Source organism: Crocodylus porosus, unplaced genomic scaffold (assembly GCF_001723895.1).
Source record: "Crocodylus porosus isolate Cpor-Errol unplaced genomic scaffold, CroPor_comp1, whole genome shotgun sequence".
In the NCBI taxonomy this organism is placed as follows: Eukaryota; Metazoa; Chordata; order Crocodylia; family Crocodylidae; genus Crocodylus; species Crocodylus porosus.
In genome coordinates, this window is record NW_017728919.1 from 517,199 (window position 1) to 532,088 (window position 14,890).

At 69.0% G+C, this 14,890-nt stretch overlaps 1 protein-coding gene across 1 annotated transcript in view; it reads right to left on the reverse strand.

The window, feature by feature from the left end:
- The window catches only part of ABCA7 (ATP binding cassette subfamily A member 7), a 25,451-nt gene that overhangs the window by 3,559 nt on the left and 7,002 nt on the right, over positions 1 to 14,890 (reverse strand). The window contains exons 8-43 of the mRNA XM_019538421.1: positions 14,836 to 14,889; positions 14,396 to 14,624; positions 13,890 to 14,029; positions 13,599 to 13,715; positions 13,240 to 13,404; positions 12,955 to 13,163; positions 12,707 to 12,883; positions 12,363 to 12,585; positions 11,960 to 12,181; positions 11,348 to 11,552; positions 10,910 to 11,026; positions 10,334 to 10,505; positions 9,780 to 9,911; positions 9,363 to 9,640; positions 8,610 to 8,836; positions 8,283 to 8,343; positions 7,682 to 7,884; positions 7,124 to 7,172; positions 6,690 to 6,794; positions 5,892 to 6,046; positions 5,518 to 5,642; positions 5,341 to 5,439; positions 4,660 to 4,855; positions 4,361 to 4,455; positions 3,971 to 4,003; positions 3,431 to 3,536; positions 2,912 to 2,986; positions 2,546 to 2,715; positions 2,243 to 2,420; positions 1,906 to 2,021; positions 1,609 to 1,753; positions 1,298 to 1,421; positions 1,059 to 1,188; positions 618 to 738; positions 306 to 368; positions 6 to 68 (exon numbers count right to left, since the gene is read on the reverse strand). Of these exons, the coding sequence (XP_019393966.1) occupies positions 6 to 68; positions 306 to 368; positions 618 to 738; positions 1,059 to 1,188; positions 1,298 to 1,421; positions 1,609 to 1,753; positions 1,906 to 2,021; positions 2,243 to 2,420; positions 2,546 to 2,715; positions 2,912 to 2,986; positions 3,431 to 3,536; positions 3,971 to 4,003; positions 4,361 to 4,455; positions 4,660 to 4,855; positions 5,341 to 5,439; positions 5,518 to 5,642; positions 5,892 to 6,046; positions 6,690 to 6,794; positions 7,124 to 7,172; positions 7,682 to 7,884; positions 8,283 to 8,343; positions 8,610 to 8,836; positions 9,363 to 9,640; positions 9,780 to 9,911; positions 10,334 to 10,505; positions 10,910 to 11,026; positions 11,348 to 11,552; positions 11,960 to 12,181; positions 12,363 to 12,585; positions 12,707 to 12,883; positions 12,955 to 13,163; positions 13,240 to 13,404; positions 13,599 to 13,715; positions 13,890 to 14,029; positions 14,396 to 14,624; positions 14,836 to 14,889 (5,079 nt within the window). The remainder of the gene's footprint in view (positions 1 to 5; positions 69 to 305; positions 369 to 617; positions 739 to 1,058; positions 1,189 to 1,297; positions 1,422 to 1,608; positions 1,754 to 1,905; positions 2,022 to 2,242; positions 2,421 to 2,545; positions 2,716 to 2,911; positions 2,987 to 3,430; positions 3,537 to 3,970; positions 4,004 to 4,360; positions 4,456 to 4,659; positions 4,856 to 5,340; positions 5,440 to 5,517; positions 5,643 to 5,891; positions 6,047 to 6,689; positions 6,795 to 7,123; positions 7,173 to 7,681; positions 7,885 to 8,282; positions 8,344 to 8,609; positions 8,837 to 9,362; positions 9,641 to 9,779; positions 9,912 to 10,333; positions 10,506 to 10,909; positions 11,027 to 11,347; positions 11,553 to 11,959; positions 12,182 to 12,362; positions 12,586 to 12,706; positions 12,884 to 12,954; positions 13,164 to 13,239; positions 13,405 to 13,598; positions 13,716 to 13,889; positions 14,030 to 14,395; positions 14,625 to 14,835; position 14,890) is intronic.

The window sequence follows — 14,890 nt, forward strand, 5'->3', positions numbered from 1 at the left end:
GTGTCCCCCGTCAGCATTTTGAAGGTGGACGTCTTCCCAGCACCGTTGACCCCCAGGAGACCGAAGCACTAGCGGGGAATCAAGCAGGCCGTTCCCTGAGCCAGGCCCTCAGTAGGGGCACTGCCCCATGCCCCACTCCAGACACCCGCCGGACACGGCTCCATGGGTCGAGCCAGCCTGGATCCCATCCTGGCCAACCCCAACCCCAGCCCCCGTGCGACTGATTTCTCCACCGCTCGCTCCATCACCCACGGTGCTACAGGTGCGCCGTGGGCCCAGCCCTGAGCCCCACGCTGCTGCCTTACCTCCCCCGGGGGGATCCCCAAGCACAGGCGGTCCACGGCTGGCATCTTCCTCCTCCCGTACACCTGGGAGGTGGGGGGAAGGGAGAGCCTGAGACCCCGGGGACCCGGAGCTCAGCCCATAAGAAACAGAGCGGGGGCATGGCCCCAAAGCCAGGTTTCCATGTCCATGCTTGACTTACTGGGGTACAGAAACCCCCAAATTTCCCCCGGAGGTGGAGCAGGAGGAGACTGGCATGGGTCCTGAGTCACATGCACAGCACAAGGGACAGCGGCTTGCAGCCGGGGGAGAGGGGCTGGGGCAGAGACCCTCACCTTGGTCAGGTTCTCCAGCACCAGGACGTCGCCCTGCCGCGCGCCGCTCAGCACCTTCTCCCGCTCCCTGGCCACATCCTCATCCTCCTCGCCCAGAGCGGGTAGCTTGACGGCAAAGGGCCTGCCCGGCACGAGGGGGAAAGGGAGACGATCAAACTATTCGGCCAAGCAAAAGACACCGCGAGAGAGCAGCTACCCTGGGACGGTCGCTGCCTGCGACGGAGGCTGCCCCCGGAGCCTCACGCTGGGCAACGACGGGCCAGCCAGAGCCCCGCGGCGGGGGCGGCTCCCGGGGCAGGGGGGCAGCTTCCTACGACCCCCGGCTGTCCAAGCAGCATCAGCCAGGCAGCCGTGCCACACAGGGCGGGCGGGCGGACGGAGACGCGCAGCCGGGCTCCGCAGCCAAAGGCCCCCGGCCCCACGCACGGGGCGAGCTCCCACCTGAGCGTGAGGAAGAAGCTGTGCTGCAACAGGAGGGTGAAGAGGAAGAAGACGATGCCCTGCAGGGCCATGGCGAACATGTTCTTCCCGGCCAGGTCCCAGCACAGCGGGGACACGAACCGCTGGTCTCCTGACGAGGACAGGGGCCGGGGCTTGACCGAGGGGGCAGGCGCGGAGCGCAGCCCCCGGCGAGGGGGTCCGGGACTTCCAGGCGGCGCCCGGTCCCTCCGGCAACTCACCAAAGCGCTCGAAGGCGTCCGCCATAGCCTGGTTCTTCACCATGTCGATGAGGCCGCGGCCCAGGCAGAAGTGGGGGAAGACGAGGAAGACCTTCTTCAGGACGCGGTTGATGTCGTTCAGCTTCTGCCCACGGGACACGAGAGGCAGCGGGTGAGGGGAAGCCCCGGGGCCGGCAGCAGGGCTCGGCCCCGCCGTCCCCCCCCTTCTCCCACACAAGGGACCCTGAGCCCACGAGGTGTCTGGGGTTCCCCCTCGGTCAGCCCCGCCGGCCGGGCTGAAGCCCCCTCCCCGTCCCTGCCCCGGAGCCCACTTGGTCGGTGAAGAGCTCCAGCACGAAGGTGGCCATGCTGCCGTTGATGCCAATGAAGAGGTTGATGCAGGTCAGGGCCACGTAGGCCGTGCTGGGGACGCTGAAGAGGAAGGAGGCCGGGTACATCAGCGGCGTGATGGACCAGCTGGGCGAGGCAGAGAACGTGGAGATGAAGCCAGCCCGAGGGCCCCCGGGGCACGGCCGTCTTCTTCACCCCCGGCCCTGCCCCCACCAGACCCAGGGCAAGAGGCGTGCTGATGCCCCGTCTGCCCCGCATCCGCCCCCCGGGCCCCTCACCCGTAGAGCAGCAGCAGCAGCACCAGGGAGGGCAGGTTGGCCGCGGACACGTAGGACTTCTGCTGGAAGCCGAGGAAGATGAGGACGACCAGCGCGGCGGGCACCAGGTAGTTGCACTGCGGAGGAGGCAGGGGCTGGGACCCGGGCTGCGGGGTACGCGGGGCTCGCACACCCCAGCACCTGCCCCCACAGCGATCGGCACGACCCCCGGGGGCCGCCACCGAGAACCCCCCCGGGCTGCTGTGCTCCATGCTGCTCCTGCCCCAGACCCCCCATGCCTTGGCCCCTGGGGACTCCCACCCTCCTCGGCCTCCTTGTCAGCCGCCCAGCCCCGCACCATGTCCCAGGCGAAGTTGCCCAGCCAGTAGACGCCGGGCGTCATGCCGCTGACGAACTGCAGGTGCTTGGCCTGGCTGACTCGCTCCTCGATGAGGAAGAGGACGAAGCTGGCGGGGACGAAGGACATGGCAAACATCACGCAGATGGAGACCAGCACATCCACCGACGTTGCCATCCTGCCGGGCGCGGGGGAGAGAACCATGAGCGGGCCAGGCTGGCAGAGACCCCCAGGACCCTGCCCACCCATCCCCAGCTAGGCAGAGACGCCGGGACCCCATCTTTTCTGGCTCCCCCTACTCACAGGGCAGCCTCCGAGAGCTGCTCCTTGGTGAAGTTGAGGGGGTGGTTGATGGCCGTGATGCCGTAGCGCGTGGGGTCAGCGCCCGGGGGCAGGCTGGCGCGCAGCAGCCCATTGCTCACCACGTTGAGGAAGGACACCATGGCGTGCCAGCCCTTGTTGTTGAACCACACCTGCAAGCACAGTGCTCGGGGCTGGGCACGCTCCCGCCGGCCCCCTGCGACGCCAGCCCAGCAGCCGCCGTGGCACAGCGGGAATGCGACCCGGGAGCCCGGGCTGCCCGCAGCCCCGGCGGCTGCACGCGAGATCCCGCTCCCCTCACAGACCTGGGAACCAGCCCGGGAGCGCCGGCGCGGCGCCAGCACTGACCTTGACATTATCGTGCGTGTCCAGCCCGGCAATGAAGCTGCTCAGGTTTCCCAGCAGCCTGTCCAGGGGGCTGCCCTGTGGGGGGCAAAGAGCAATTGGGAGTGGGCCAGTCAGACATCCTTACACAGGTGTAAAGAGGAGCAGACAGACAGAACAGCTCCCTGCCCACCAGACTTGCCCCCAGAGGACTACAGCTTCCCCAGGGGAGGTGTTGTCTGTCTGCCCCCACCCCGGGATAGCGGCTTGCTAAAGGCAAACGGGCTATTCCTGCTTCTCTCCAAGTCCTGGAGGAGAGATGTGGGTCCAGCTGCCTGCAGCTACCCTGGGACAAGCGTGTGCGTGTCCGGTCCTGCTCCAGTGCAACGGGCGTGGAGGTGTAAAACCAGTGGAGGTTGCACTGTTTGTCCAGGGCCTGAGTCCTTCCACTGACGCCCCACTGTGGGTGTCCAGCATGTCCTGATCAGACCTAGTGTCACAAGAGACCTGCCCTGCTCCAGCCCCCTGCCCGCCCGGCGGTACCTCGGTGACATTCAGCGCCGCCCGGATCTCCCGCACGGCGTCGGTCACCTCCTCCGCTGACGGCAGGCCCTGCGGGCTACGGGCCCCCAGCGAGATGCCACCATACCTGGGGGGGCACAGGAAGGGTCGCGGATGTGGAGCCAGGCCCCACGGGCACCCGTACCCCATCCCCCTTGGCACTGCAGCACGACAGTGGGTTTTTAAGAGGAGGTTGGAGGAACATCTTGTTGGGGTCGTTTGACCCCAGTACTCTTTCCTGCCATGGCAGGGGGTCGGACTAGATGATCTGCTCAGGTCCCTTCCGACCCTAGAAACTATGAAACTATGAAACTACGACAGGACCACTGGAGCACCCGGATGCCAAGGTGATGGGCGTGCTAATGAAGCATGGGTCTAAACCCAGAGATGGGCCGTGCTGCTACCTTCCCCTGCAGATTCCCCTTGAACTTCAAACCGAGCCGCCATCCCCGCAGCCGGGGACAAGAGCCCGGGCGCCCTGGTCCCCAGTCTCAAGGCACCAGGTCCCTCCCAGCTTCTTACCTCTGCTCATTGACCCACTTCTTGTTTCGCAGCCTGGAAGGAACAAGAGGAGAATCACTACGGAGGCGTTAAAAGAGCGAGCGTGTCTGTGCGTCCGTCTGCTGGCCCAGGGGTCCCAGACCACCCCTCCTCTCCCAGGGGGCAGGCAGGGCTGCGGGGCCAGGATGCCCCCGGAGCAATGGCCTCAAGCTGCAGCAGAAGAAACTGAGGTTGGAAATGCCCGGCTAGGAGGGCAGCCAAGCGTTGGGACGGGCTGCCCAGAGAGCCCGGGGAATCGCCATCCTGGCAACTGCCAAGCGGCTTGGCTGGGAGGGTGGCTGGACCAGATGCTCCCGGGGCAGAGGAGGGGTCCCTTCCAGCCCGGCTCTGCTGCGGCCCCTCGGCGCTCACCCCTGGCGGATGATCTTGGGGTAGGTTTTCACCAGGTAGTCGGAGACGTTCCTGCCCGTGAGGTTCTGGAGGATGTCGCCGGTGCCTCGCTGCACCTGATGGGGAGCAGGGGGGGCTACGGCATCATCCCAGGCAGAGCCGAGCACAGCCCCCAGCTGGTACTGAGCTGGGGGGGTGCTGCCCAGTCCGTCCCATGCCATCCCAAGCCAGCGTCCAGATCCAGGCGGCCCACAGCCGCTCTCATTCACGCTCCAGCTGCCCCTTCCGGTCCGGATCCCTGCCCCCGGGCAGGGGGTTACCTGTGGAGGGGGCAGCCCCCCAGCTGCTTCGGGACACTCAGGCAGCATCTTGCGGGACTGCGGGGAGCTGCACTTGCAGGGCGGGGAGGGATCATCCGGCGTCCAGTTCCCGCTTCGGAAAACCTCCGCCAGGGCTGGGGGCACCGCGGGGGTGCGGAAACCGTCTCCTTGCAGTGCTGGCGGGCACAGCTCCCTCCTGCCCCCGCGGGCCGAGCCAAGCGGGGGGAGAAGAGAAGAGAAAGCCCCCGGCCATTAGGTCCCTGTGATTGCCGGGTGCTGGAGGAGACCCCAGCCACAGCGCCGGGAGGGGCTGGTAGATCCCTGCTACGGGGTTGGGGGGTGACCGGGTTGCAAGAGGGGCAACGACCTGGTACCCCCAGTCCAGGGATGATGAGATGGGGAGGGGCAGAGATGGGAGAGCATCACCCAGGCAGCCAGGGCTGCGGGGAGGACGGCTCTCGGGCTGAGGCTTGATGAGAAGGGGGACGGGTAATGCGGGGTAAGGCTCCTTCTGCCGGACGGCTCCATCCCCGGGAGATCCCCGGCTGGGAGCCCAGCACAACCACCCACTGGCACTGGCAGGGTCAAGGGCAAATGCCTCTAGGTGCCAGGACCCCACGTGAGGCTGCCTCCCCCCACGGGGCTCGGACGCACCGCCCAAGGTTGCAGGGGGGCACTCACGGCTCCGACGCGTCCTTCATGCACTTGGTCCCAAAGCCCGGCTCGGCCAGGAGGGCTCCCAGGAGACGCACGGAGTCAGGGTCCCCCGGGGCATCATTGCTGGGCGGACGGAGAGAGGGGTGGGGAATGATGCCCGCCCGAGGGGCTGGCTTGGGCCGGCCGCCCCGCTCAGCCTACCTGAAGAAGGTGAACTGCTGCTCGTACATCCAGGGCTCGAGGCGCAGCGGGGGGTACTCCCCGAAAGGCGGCACCAGCAGGCTGAAGAGGAGGGCCATGCACACAAAGACGGCCGGCAGGATGATCTGCGAGCGGGGCGGGGGTTACAGTGGGCATGGCGGGGGCCTGGAGCTGGGTCAGACCCTGCATCCAGAGGGAGTGGGAGAGACATCTGCACCACGGGTCCAGGGGGCAGCCGCTTCTCCAGGACCCCGAAAATCCTCTCCACCCCCCGCACTGCCAAAGGCTGGGTCTGCCTAAGCGGGCATGCCCCCCATTCACGTGCTCCCGCCAGCCACTCTCCGGGCAAGGGAAGTGGTGGGGGCCGGCGGTACCTGCGCCAAGAGGCCACGGGTGCTGCGGCGGGCGTACAGCAGCCTCTTGAGGAAGAGGGCGCGGAGCTGCTGGCGGGTGAGGGCCCAGCCCGTGAGCCGGCGGGAGCCTCCGTCCTCTGGGCCCCGCAGGGCATCCGTCTCCTGGGGCTCCTCCGCTGCAGGGGGGGAGAGACCAGTCCTTTCCGCCCGACCTCCGGCACCTGGCACAGCCGAGGGCCAGGCAGCCCCCCGGGGAGGGCTGCCCCATGCACGGGGGGCTGCGTGGGAGAGGGGCCACGCTCTCAGCACACGGGCAGGGGTGGGAGCAGGGGTGCCGGCAGGTCCCTGACAGGCATGTGCCCTCAGGCTGGCTCCGAAGAGACCCCAGGAGCCAGACGGAGCCCGCGTGGGGCTGGGCTCCAAGCAGGGGGGAGCAAAGGCAGCTCTGGGGCCCTCCCGTGCCCTGGCCGCCTACCTTTCCTGGGTCCTTTGGCTCAATGCAAAGAGAGAAGGGAAGAGGAGAGAAGTGATTAGAGCTGGCTGAGCCCCGGGGGGCTGGGAGGCACAGCCCGCTGCGTCTGCACTGCAAAACCAGTGCCACACGGAGCTGGCACCAGTTGAGCCCAGTGGGCGCCAAGCCTCGTGGCTCCGGGCTGCCTGGGTCATCCACGGGGCACTGGCCCAATCCCAGCCCACAGGGCACCGCAGGTACCCGTAAGCCCCACGCTGGGCATGGGGTTGGGGAGGGGCTCAGGCGCTCCCCCCGTGCCCCAGCCCAGCCCGGGAGGTGGGCGCCAGGTCAGCCCCGCAGGCTCTCACCCAGATCAGCCTCTGCTGCCTCCAGGTCCCCGTCTTCACTCAGCGCCCGGAGGGTGTCGGCCGAGGCAGGGGTGGCTCTCACACGCCGGGGGGCTCCTGGGGGGCCTGCGCGCAGAAGGACAAGGCTGAGGCTGTGGGCAGGAGACGCAGCAGGGCAGGGGTGGAGCAGCCTCCTTGTCCATCCTCCCCCCGCCCGCCACCCCAGAGGCCCTGGAGGGGCGGGGAGATGGATGTGAAGCCTCGTGATCCAGCCTGGAGCAAACCAACCCCTACGTGGGACACGTGCCTTGGAGCCAGGGCTGGAACGCTCCCCCTGAAGCCCCTTGCCTGGAGCAGGAGCTCCCTGAGCAGGCAGCAGAAGTAGGTCCCTTATCCCCTCTGCAGTCCAGGCCCAAAGCCTTTCCACGGAGGGGGAAGGGAGAGCAGGGCATTACCTGACCTGCTGGTGTCAGGGCCAGTGTCCTCGGCCACCTTCAGAAAGATCTGCGGGGGGGAAGGGATGGAGAGCGATGTGTGTGCAAATACCACGCACGTGCATGCACACTCTGAGACTCAGTGCCTCATGGCTGGGGGGCTCCTACAGCCCCCTGTGCCCCAAACGAGCCCGTTCCCAGAACAGCAGTCCGTCACGCTGACATGGATGTGCCAGGCCAGCCCCAGGGCTTTCCGTGAGGGTCTCCCCCGTGGAGCCGGGTGCGTCGTGCAGGCAGCAGCAAAGCTGATGCTCCGCTGGCTGGCGCCTCCTTCCCCCACGGGGCCGGCCCGGAGCTGCTCCCCCAGCTCGTGCCCCGCTGCCCTCGCCCCCCAGCTCGGACCCTGCACGGGGACCCCGCCGGCTTCTGCTGCACAGACACCCCCGGGCGGTTCCCCCGACACGCCGGAGCCCCCCAGTCCCAGCGCCCCGGCTCTTCTGGAGCATCCGGCCCAGCCGGAGACAAGGCCCGAGCTGCAGGTTTAGCGGCAGAGCAGGGGCCAGCGCTGCGGTACGGTACCTCCTCCAAGGTGGTGTCCGAGACCCCGTAGCCGGAGACGCCCAGCTCGCCCAGGCGGGCGTCCAGCTCCCGGAAGAGCTCCCCGAAGGACCCGTCTTTGGCGCCACTGGACGGCAGGACGTAGAGCAGCTCGTGCCCAATGTCCTCCACCAGCCGGGAGCCGGGCACCAGCTTCTGCACCAGGGCCGACAGCTGCGGCACATCTGGAGATGCACGAGGAGGTGGGGGGGTGAGCCCTGGCTGGCAGGGGGGTCTAGGGGTGGCCCGAGCGGGGCTGTGGGGGGAATCCCAGCAGGGGCAGAAGACTTGAGATAGACGAAGGGGTGGGGGCGACCTTCCCCAGGGGGCCTGGCACCTGGGAGGACCCCAGGGAAAGGCCCCATAAGCAGCTGGCCAGGAGCCGGCATCCCACCCCCCAGACCAAGCCCCCACCCAAGCCCTGGGCCAGGGAGGAGGCACCCCATGGAGCAACCACCAGGGGGCGCCCTCCGACAGAGCAGCACACCCCTGCCCCCAGACCCAGCTCCCGGGTGGGGGGGGCATTTAACTCTTTCTCTCCCAGTGCCCCCGCGTTGTCTCTGCCCCGCAAGATGCCACTCACCCACGGTGCTGGACTCGCTGCCCAGGCCGGTGTCACAGCTGTGCTCTGAATCGCTGTCGCCCTGGGGGGGGGGGGAAGGGGTAAGGGACGCAGACCCGACCTGACCCTCGGACTGAACGGCAAGCGGGGGGAGGAACTGGTCGCCTGCGCTGGCCACCCAGGGTACCTGCTTCGGAGGCGCCCCCCCGCACTGAGCTGCAGGGATCCCCCCATGCATGCCAGGGGTGCTAGGGCTGTGCCCACGCAGGAGGCACGGTGGGGGGTCAGGGCCTGGGGAGGGGGTCGCCGGCCAGGCCTGAGGTCAGCCTGGCTCGGCTCCAGCATTACCTTCTTGCCAGCGACGGCGATGCCGCCGGAGCTGGCCTGGGGGGCCGGCTGCTCCCGGGCCCCGGGCTCCCGCTTGACCAGGGTGAGGTGGTAGCCAGTGCCCAGGTGGGTCTTGAGGAAGAGCGGGGAGCCGCAGCAGCAGAGCCGGCCCTGCGCGATGATGGCGATGCGGTCGCCCAGCAGCTCTGCCTCGTCCATGTAGTGGGTGGAGAGGACGATGGTGCGTCCTGGGCGGGGCAGCGGGGGCATGAGCATTTGCGGGGGTGGGCAGCCTCTGGCCCCACTCAGCAGCTGGGGGCTGCTGGACCCGGGCACGCAGGGACCCCCATGGCTCCGTCCGTGCCACCTGCAGGGCTGGGGCAGGGCAGAGGTGACTCCCACAGGGGCCCCGACTCCCACGGGGGCCCAGAAGCAAGCGCAGGCTGACTGCAGCCCGCAGGACAGATCGGAGGCACGAGACGCCCCGCGTGGCTGCAAGCCCCTCCTGCCATTGCGGCCGTGACATCTTGTGCCCCCCCAGCAAGCAAACAGCAATCTGGGAGCCGCGCCATCCTGCCCCCGGGGCCCAGCGCCAAGCCCCTTGCCTTTAGCGAGCATGAACCCCCGGGGCACGGATCAGGATCGGGACCACCCCCATTACGGCGTCTCGCACCTGCTCCGCTTCCCTCTCGCCTTTCTCCGGGCCCTGCCTCAGTTTCCCCGGGCACGGAGGGGGAAAGCCCCCGCCCCACCGCGCGCGCGGCCAGCTCAGACCTTGGCGGTACTTGAGCAGCAGGTCCCAGATGCCGCGCCGGGAGTAGGGGTCGACGCCGGCCGTGGGCTCGTCCAGCACGACCACCCTGGAGCCGCCCACGAAGGCGATGGCCACGGAGAGCTTCCGCTGCATGCCGCCCGAGAGGCAGCGGGTCGGCTCGCGCCGCTTGTGGGGCAGCCCCACGTCCCGGAGGAGCTGCTCCGTCTCGGCCGCCACCTGCCGCCCCGACAGCCCCTTCAGGCGCCCGTAGAACCAGACGTGCTCCTCCACCGTCAGGCTGCGGAGACGGGGGACAGCGGGCACTGACGTCCACGCTCCTCCCAGGGCTGGGAAGGGGCCCCACGAGCCCCAAAAGCCCCCCAATTTAGGGACTGTGACCCTTGCACTGCCCTGCCCTCCCGTCTCCGCACACCTACATGTCAAACAGGACGTTGTGCTGCGGGCACACGCCCATGGTACTCCGGATGGCGTCCATCTCCGAGCGCACGTCCTGGCCCAGGATGTAGGCCGTGCCCGCGCTGGGGGGCAGGAGGCCGGTCAGGATGGACCTGGGAGGGGAGAGGAGGGTGCAGGGGGATAAGCAAGGGAAGAGTCAGCTCCCCGCACCCAAATCCACAAAGTGCCAGGCCAGCAGGGACCAGATCATGGCAAGATAGGGCCAGCCCCATTAGGGGACCTTCCTCATCTGATTCTGGCTGTGCAGCTCCTAGCACTTCATGAGACCCTCCCAAACCCCAGCCACTCCATGCAGAGCTCAGAGCACTCCCCAGAGCCAGCTTCAGCTTCTTGTGCCCATATCACAGGTGGGCAAACTGAGGCACGAAACCAGGCACTTGCCAGTAGGTTTTGGCATGAACAAACCACAGTGCCCATGGGTGCAGGGCGGCTCAGTTGCAGAGCTGGCTGCACATATGCAGTGGCAGGGGCCAGGCCCAGTCCCGCCCCCTCCCCAGGCCCCTGCCCAGCTCACATGGTGGTGGTCTTGCCCGCTCCGTTGTGGCCCAGGAAGGAGGTGATCTGGCCTTCGAAGAAGTCGAGGCTCAGCCCGTTGACGGCCGCTCGGCTGCTGCCGCGGTAAATCTTCACCAGGTTGCAGATGGAGACCCCGGGCGCCAGCCCCGCGGGCGGCTCCTCCACCAGCACTGCAAGGAGGGGCAGGATCAGCGGGCACGGGGCAGGGCAGGGCAGGACGCCAACCCCCCCAGACCCTCCTTGATCGAGGGGGTCCCAGGCACCCAGGTGGCTCCAGCCCTTCAGCCCGCAGCGCAGTGCCCCCTTGACTGGTGCTGGGGTTGCCACCTTGGGCTCAGGCTGGGGCTCGTCTCTGGAGGCTGTACAGGGGGGCTACCCTAGACCCCTCCTTGCTGGCCTGCTCGGCATCGTGACACTGCAGCTGCCCCTGACCCCAAGACCCCACTGCCCTCCCCGGGGGGGCTGGAGCACAGCTCTCCCGCCCGCAGCCCCAGCGCTCCAGCCACTAAGGGACGCTGCCAGTGCAGGGGCCAGGGCAGAGCCTCTTGGGGCAGAGGGGGGTGGGGAACGGAACCTTTGGCAGAGCTGGGGGCACCGGTGGGGTAGGGCACCTGCCCCTCCAGGGAAGACTCGCCAAACCAGTAGCTCCGCAGGAAGGGGAAGTTCCAGGGCTTGGGAATCCCGTACTGGCCTGGGGGAGAGCGGAGATGGGGTCAGTAAAATGGGCAGGTGAGGGAATAAGGGGAGGGGGCTGGGCGCCGGCTCTCGCCCCCCTGCTCCCTTTGTGCATTGGGCACCATGCTCAAGGGCGCCGAGGGCAAGGAGTGGTGTGCTCTGGAAGACGGGAGCTGCTCCCACTCGTTCCACGGTGCCCTGTTAACTCTGAACCCTACTGACAACCACCACCCTTTCATCCACGAGCCACGTATGCCGGAAACCAAGGAAAGGGATTTATTACAGAGCTTGGGAGCCCCCGAGCCTGCAGATCCCTTCCCAGCCCTGACGCACGGACCTGGGAAGACGGCCTCGATGTACCAGGTGGCCAGGCCATACAGACACGCGTCCGCGAGCAGCAGCACCACGGAGGTGGCAAAGTTGTACGGGTCACCCTGCACGGGGCTGGCATTGAGGTTGTACCACTGGATGCCCACGCCCTGCTCCTCGTAGAGGGAGAAGTACTCACAGCCGAACCCAAAGGCCACCGGGGACAGGAGGCTCTGACGGGGGAACGGGAGGTGGAACGGCAGCCGGGCACACCCCAGACTCAGCCGCCGGCACCTGCCCATCTCAGAGACCCTAAGGATGCAGCTACAAGACACAGCCCAGCACCAGGCAGAGGTGCCCCCCACTCCACCCCTCTACCGCAGACCACCCGCCTGGGACACCTGAGACAGCTGTGCCATCCCAGCATCTCCCTGGCATCCATCGCCCAGTGCCAGGACCCCAGTTCGGGGCACTCGGGGCTCTGGGCTCAGCGCTGGCACAGAACCACCCCCCCGGGCCTCAGGGTTGCTAGCGCTGGGGCCAGCAGGGCCGTGTGCAGGCAGCGGGGGGTCCTCGGCGGGGGTCCCATTAACGCTGGGGCTCGGGAGGATGGAGGGAGGTCACGCCAGAGCCCCCTTACCACGAGGACGCGGAGCGGGAAGGTGACGCGGTCGCGCCAGGCCACGCACAGCACGTAGGGCAGGTAGCACGAGAAGTAGATGATGCCGCCGCACGCCGAGGCCAGGTTGGCGCGGGAGAAGAAGGTGCTGAGGAGGAAGCACTGGGCGATGGTGGCCACCGCGAAGGCCGCCAGGAAGAGGAAGACCACGGCGGGGTCGCTGTAGGGCAGGATGTCCCCCAGCTGCGGGCGGCAGGCGGCGGGGCAGGTCAGAGCCTGCGCCAGCCCTCCTGCGCCCACGCCCGGCAGTGCCAGCCCCCAGCTCACCCCAGCCTGAGCCCCTCCACCCCGGCCTGCAGCCCCCTCCCAGCCCCGTGCAGCGCTCCCCACAAGCAACGCCTGGACCCCCCACCCTGCGGGGCACCTTGAGGATGAGGACGAGGAGGCCGGAGCTGAGCAGGAAGGGGAGCAAGCTGCTGAGGAACCAGCTGAGCCAGAGGGTGCCGCGGCTGAGCCCCATGATCCGCATGGTCTCCTTCAGGCGCGCCTCCTTCTCGTGCACGACGCCCTTGACCATCATGGCCACCGAGTAGATCCAGGCCAGCACCATGAACAGGGGCAGCGACCGGTTCAGCACCCGCAGGAACCTGGGGTGAGACACGGGCCCACCTTGCAGCCGATGCTCGGGCCCCAACTCTGCCCCCCCCGCAGCGGGATTAAACACGGGGGCATCCACTGGCTCCCGCGGGGAAGCCTGCAGCTACTCACACATCGTCCACGTAGCAGGGGTAGGGCATCTGCTGCACGTACAGCCCCGTGCGCCGGGCCGTGCCGGTCAGCACCCGCGTGACGGCTCGCTCCACCAGGTCCTGCACGTACGCGAAGCCCCCCCACACGTAGCGCAGGTCGCTGAAGGGGTCGGCGGCCGGGCCGGGGTCCCAGAACCTGGGGAGCGGGGAGCACGAATGGGGGGCTGCCCGACCGCCCCCCCTCCCTGCGCAGGGGGCAGCACGCACCGGTCCTTGATCTTGTTGGTGCGCGTGACGCCGTCGATGTCCATGCGGATCTTGTAGCGGACGTGCGGGCCCGGGTCCCCCGCGGCATCGCCAGCGGGCGGCAGGAAGACCACGCCGGCCCAGAACCGGCGCGCCTCCAGCAGCTCCAGCGCCCGCGACACCAGCTCCTCCTCGGAGCCCACCGCCTCGATCTTGTCCAGGGAGACGCACTGCGGGCAAGAGGGGCAGCGCCTCAGCCGGGGGCGCGAGGAGGACCCCGCGGGGGCAGGGGCGGGGGGGGCGCACCTCGATGAACTGGCCGAGGGCGCCCAGGACCTGGTCGAGCTCCGCGTAGGTGTCCCGCCAGCCCCGCGGCCCCGCCAGGTAGTCCCGCACGCTCGACAGGCTCCAAGAGGTGCCCGCCAGGCGCCGGGCCAGGAGGGGGGCGGTGGCAGGTGCCCCCAGCAGCTCCTGCAGACACACCGGGGTTCAGGGGGGGCCCAGCCCTGCCCGCGCACGCCTTCCCTGGGTCTCCACCTCCAGACCCTCCCCATGGATGCCCCTGCACCCCCGGCGCTCCCACCTCCCGCAGTTCGTGAGCCCCATCCCGGGTACCCGGTGCGGGGGGCACCGCGCCGAAGCGGGGCTGCGGGGTGAGGACGGACCTGCAGGGCTTGGATCTCCGGGCTGCTGTTGAGGAAGGCGTAAAGCCGGGGCCCCAGCTCCTGCCAGGCGGCTCCCACCTCCCGCAGCACGGCCAGCTCCTCGAAGGTCCGGTTCACCTGGGCCAGGAGGGACGAAGGGCTCGGTGGGGCCGTGCCCGCCTAAACCCCCCACCCGCCGCTCGGAGGCTTCCCCCCGGGCCCCGCGGGGCAGAGCGGGAGGTCCCCGGAGGCCCCGATCCCAGAGGCTGGCGGTGCTTGGAGCTGGGCTCTGCTGCCCCCGGGTCCCCCCACCTCGGCCATGATCCTGCGGGCGCCGGGGCCGGGCGGCGTGTAGAGGATCTTGCCGACGAAGAGGGGCTTGATGCTGCGCCAAAGGATGCGCGACAGCGGGCTCGACTCCAGGCTGCGGATCAGCTCCTCGCAGTAGGGGTCTGCGGAGCGGGGGGGATGCTGGCCTGGCGTGCCCGGGTGGCTGGCACCCCTCGTCCCCGTCACGGAGCTGCACGCAGCGGCCTCCCCGACCAGCGCTCCCCTGCCCAAGCCATGCTAACCCCCCCAGCTCCAGCTCTTTCCTCCTCTGCACCCCAGCCCCCTAATCCCCCCAAATTCAAGGCCTCTTCCACCACTGGACACAACCTGCTCCCCCAGCCCCCAACCTGAGCCTAAGCCAGGTTACCCGGGGGGGGGGCACTGTCTCCTGCAGCTGCTGGAGCGGGGTCCGTGACCCCGCCTGGGCTCCGACCGCTGCATCCCCCTACCCAGGCCTGGAGGGGAGCCCTCCCCCCCCCACAACTCACTGGTGCCGCTGTCCAAGGCCACGGCCCGGGGCTCGGAGCTGTTGCGGCCCAGGAAGGCGCGCACGTCGCTGTCCTCGTACCAGTTGAGGGAGGGGACGCGGAGCCCGGTGCTGTTGGCGTGGCCGCAGGCGAGGCGGGACAGGGCCGCGAAGGCGCCCCGCGGGGTCGTGCTGCCGCCCAGCGCCCCCAGCTCCCGCCGGAGGTCCGCAAAGCTGCGCATGGCCGAGACCTGGGGGGGGGCACTGACCGGTGGGGGACCCTGGCCGGCTCAGAGGGCAGCAGCTGGGTCTGCGCTGCCCGGGAGGGGAGAAGGGGTGGGGCAGGACAGGGGCCCTCTTCTTGCGGCACCCGGAGACCCCCAAGGGCAGGGGGACCCCTCCCAGAGCTCCCCACCCCCACCCCCTGCTCCCCTCCGCCCTCCGGAGCTGGCGCCGCGTTACCTCCTCGGCCAGGGCCTCGGCCCCACGCAGGACAGCCGCCAGGGCTTCCACGGTG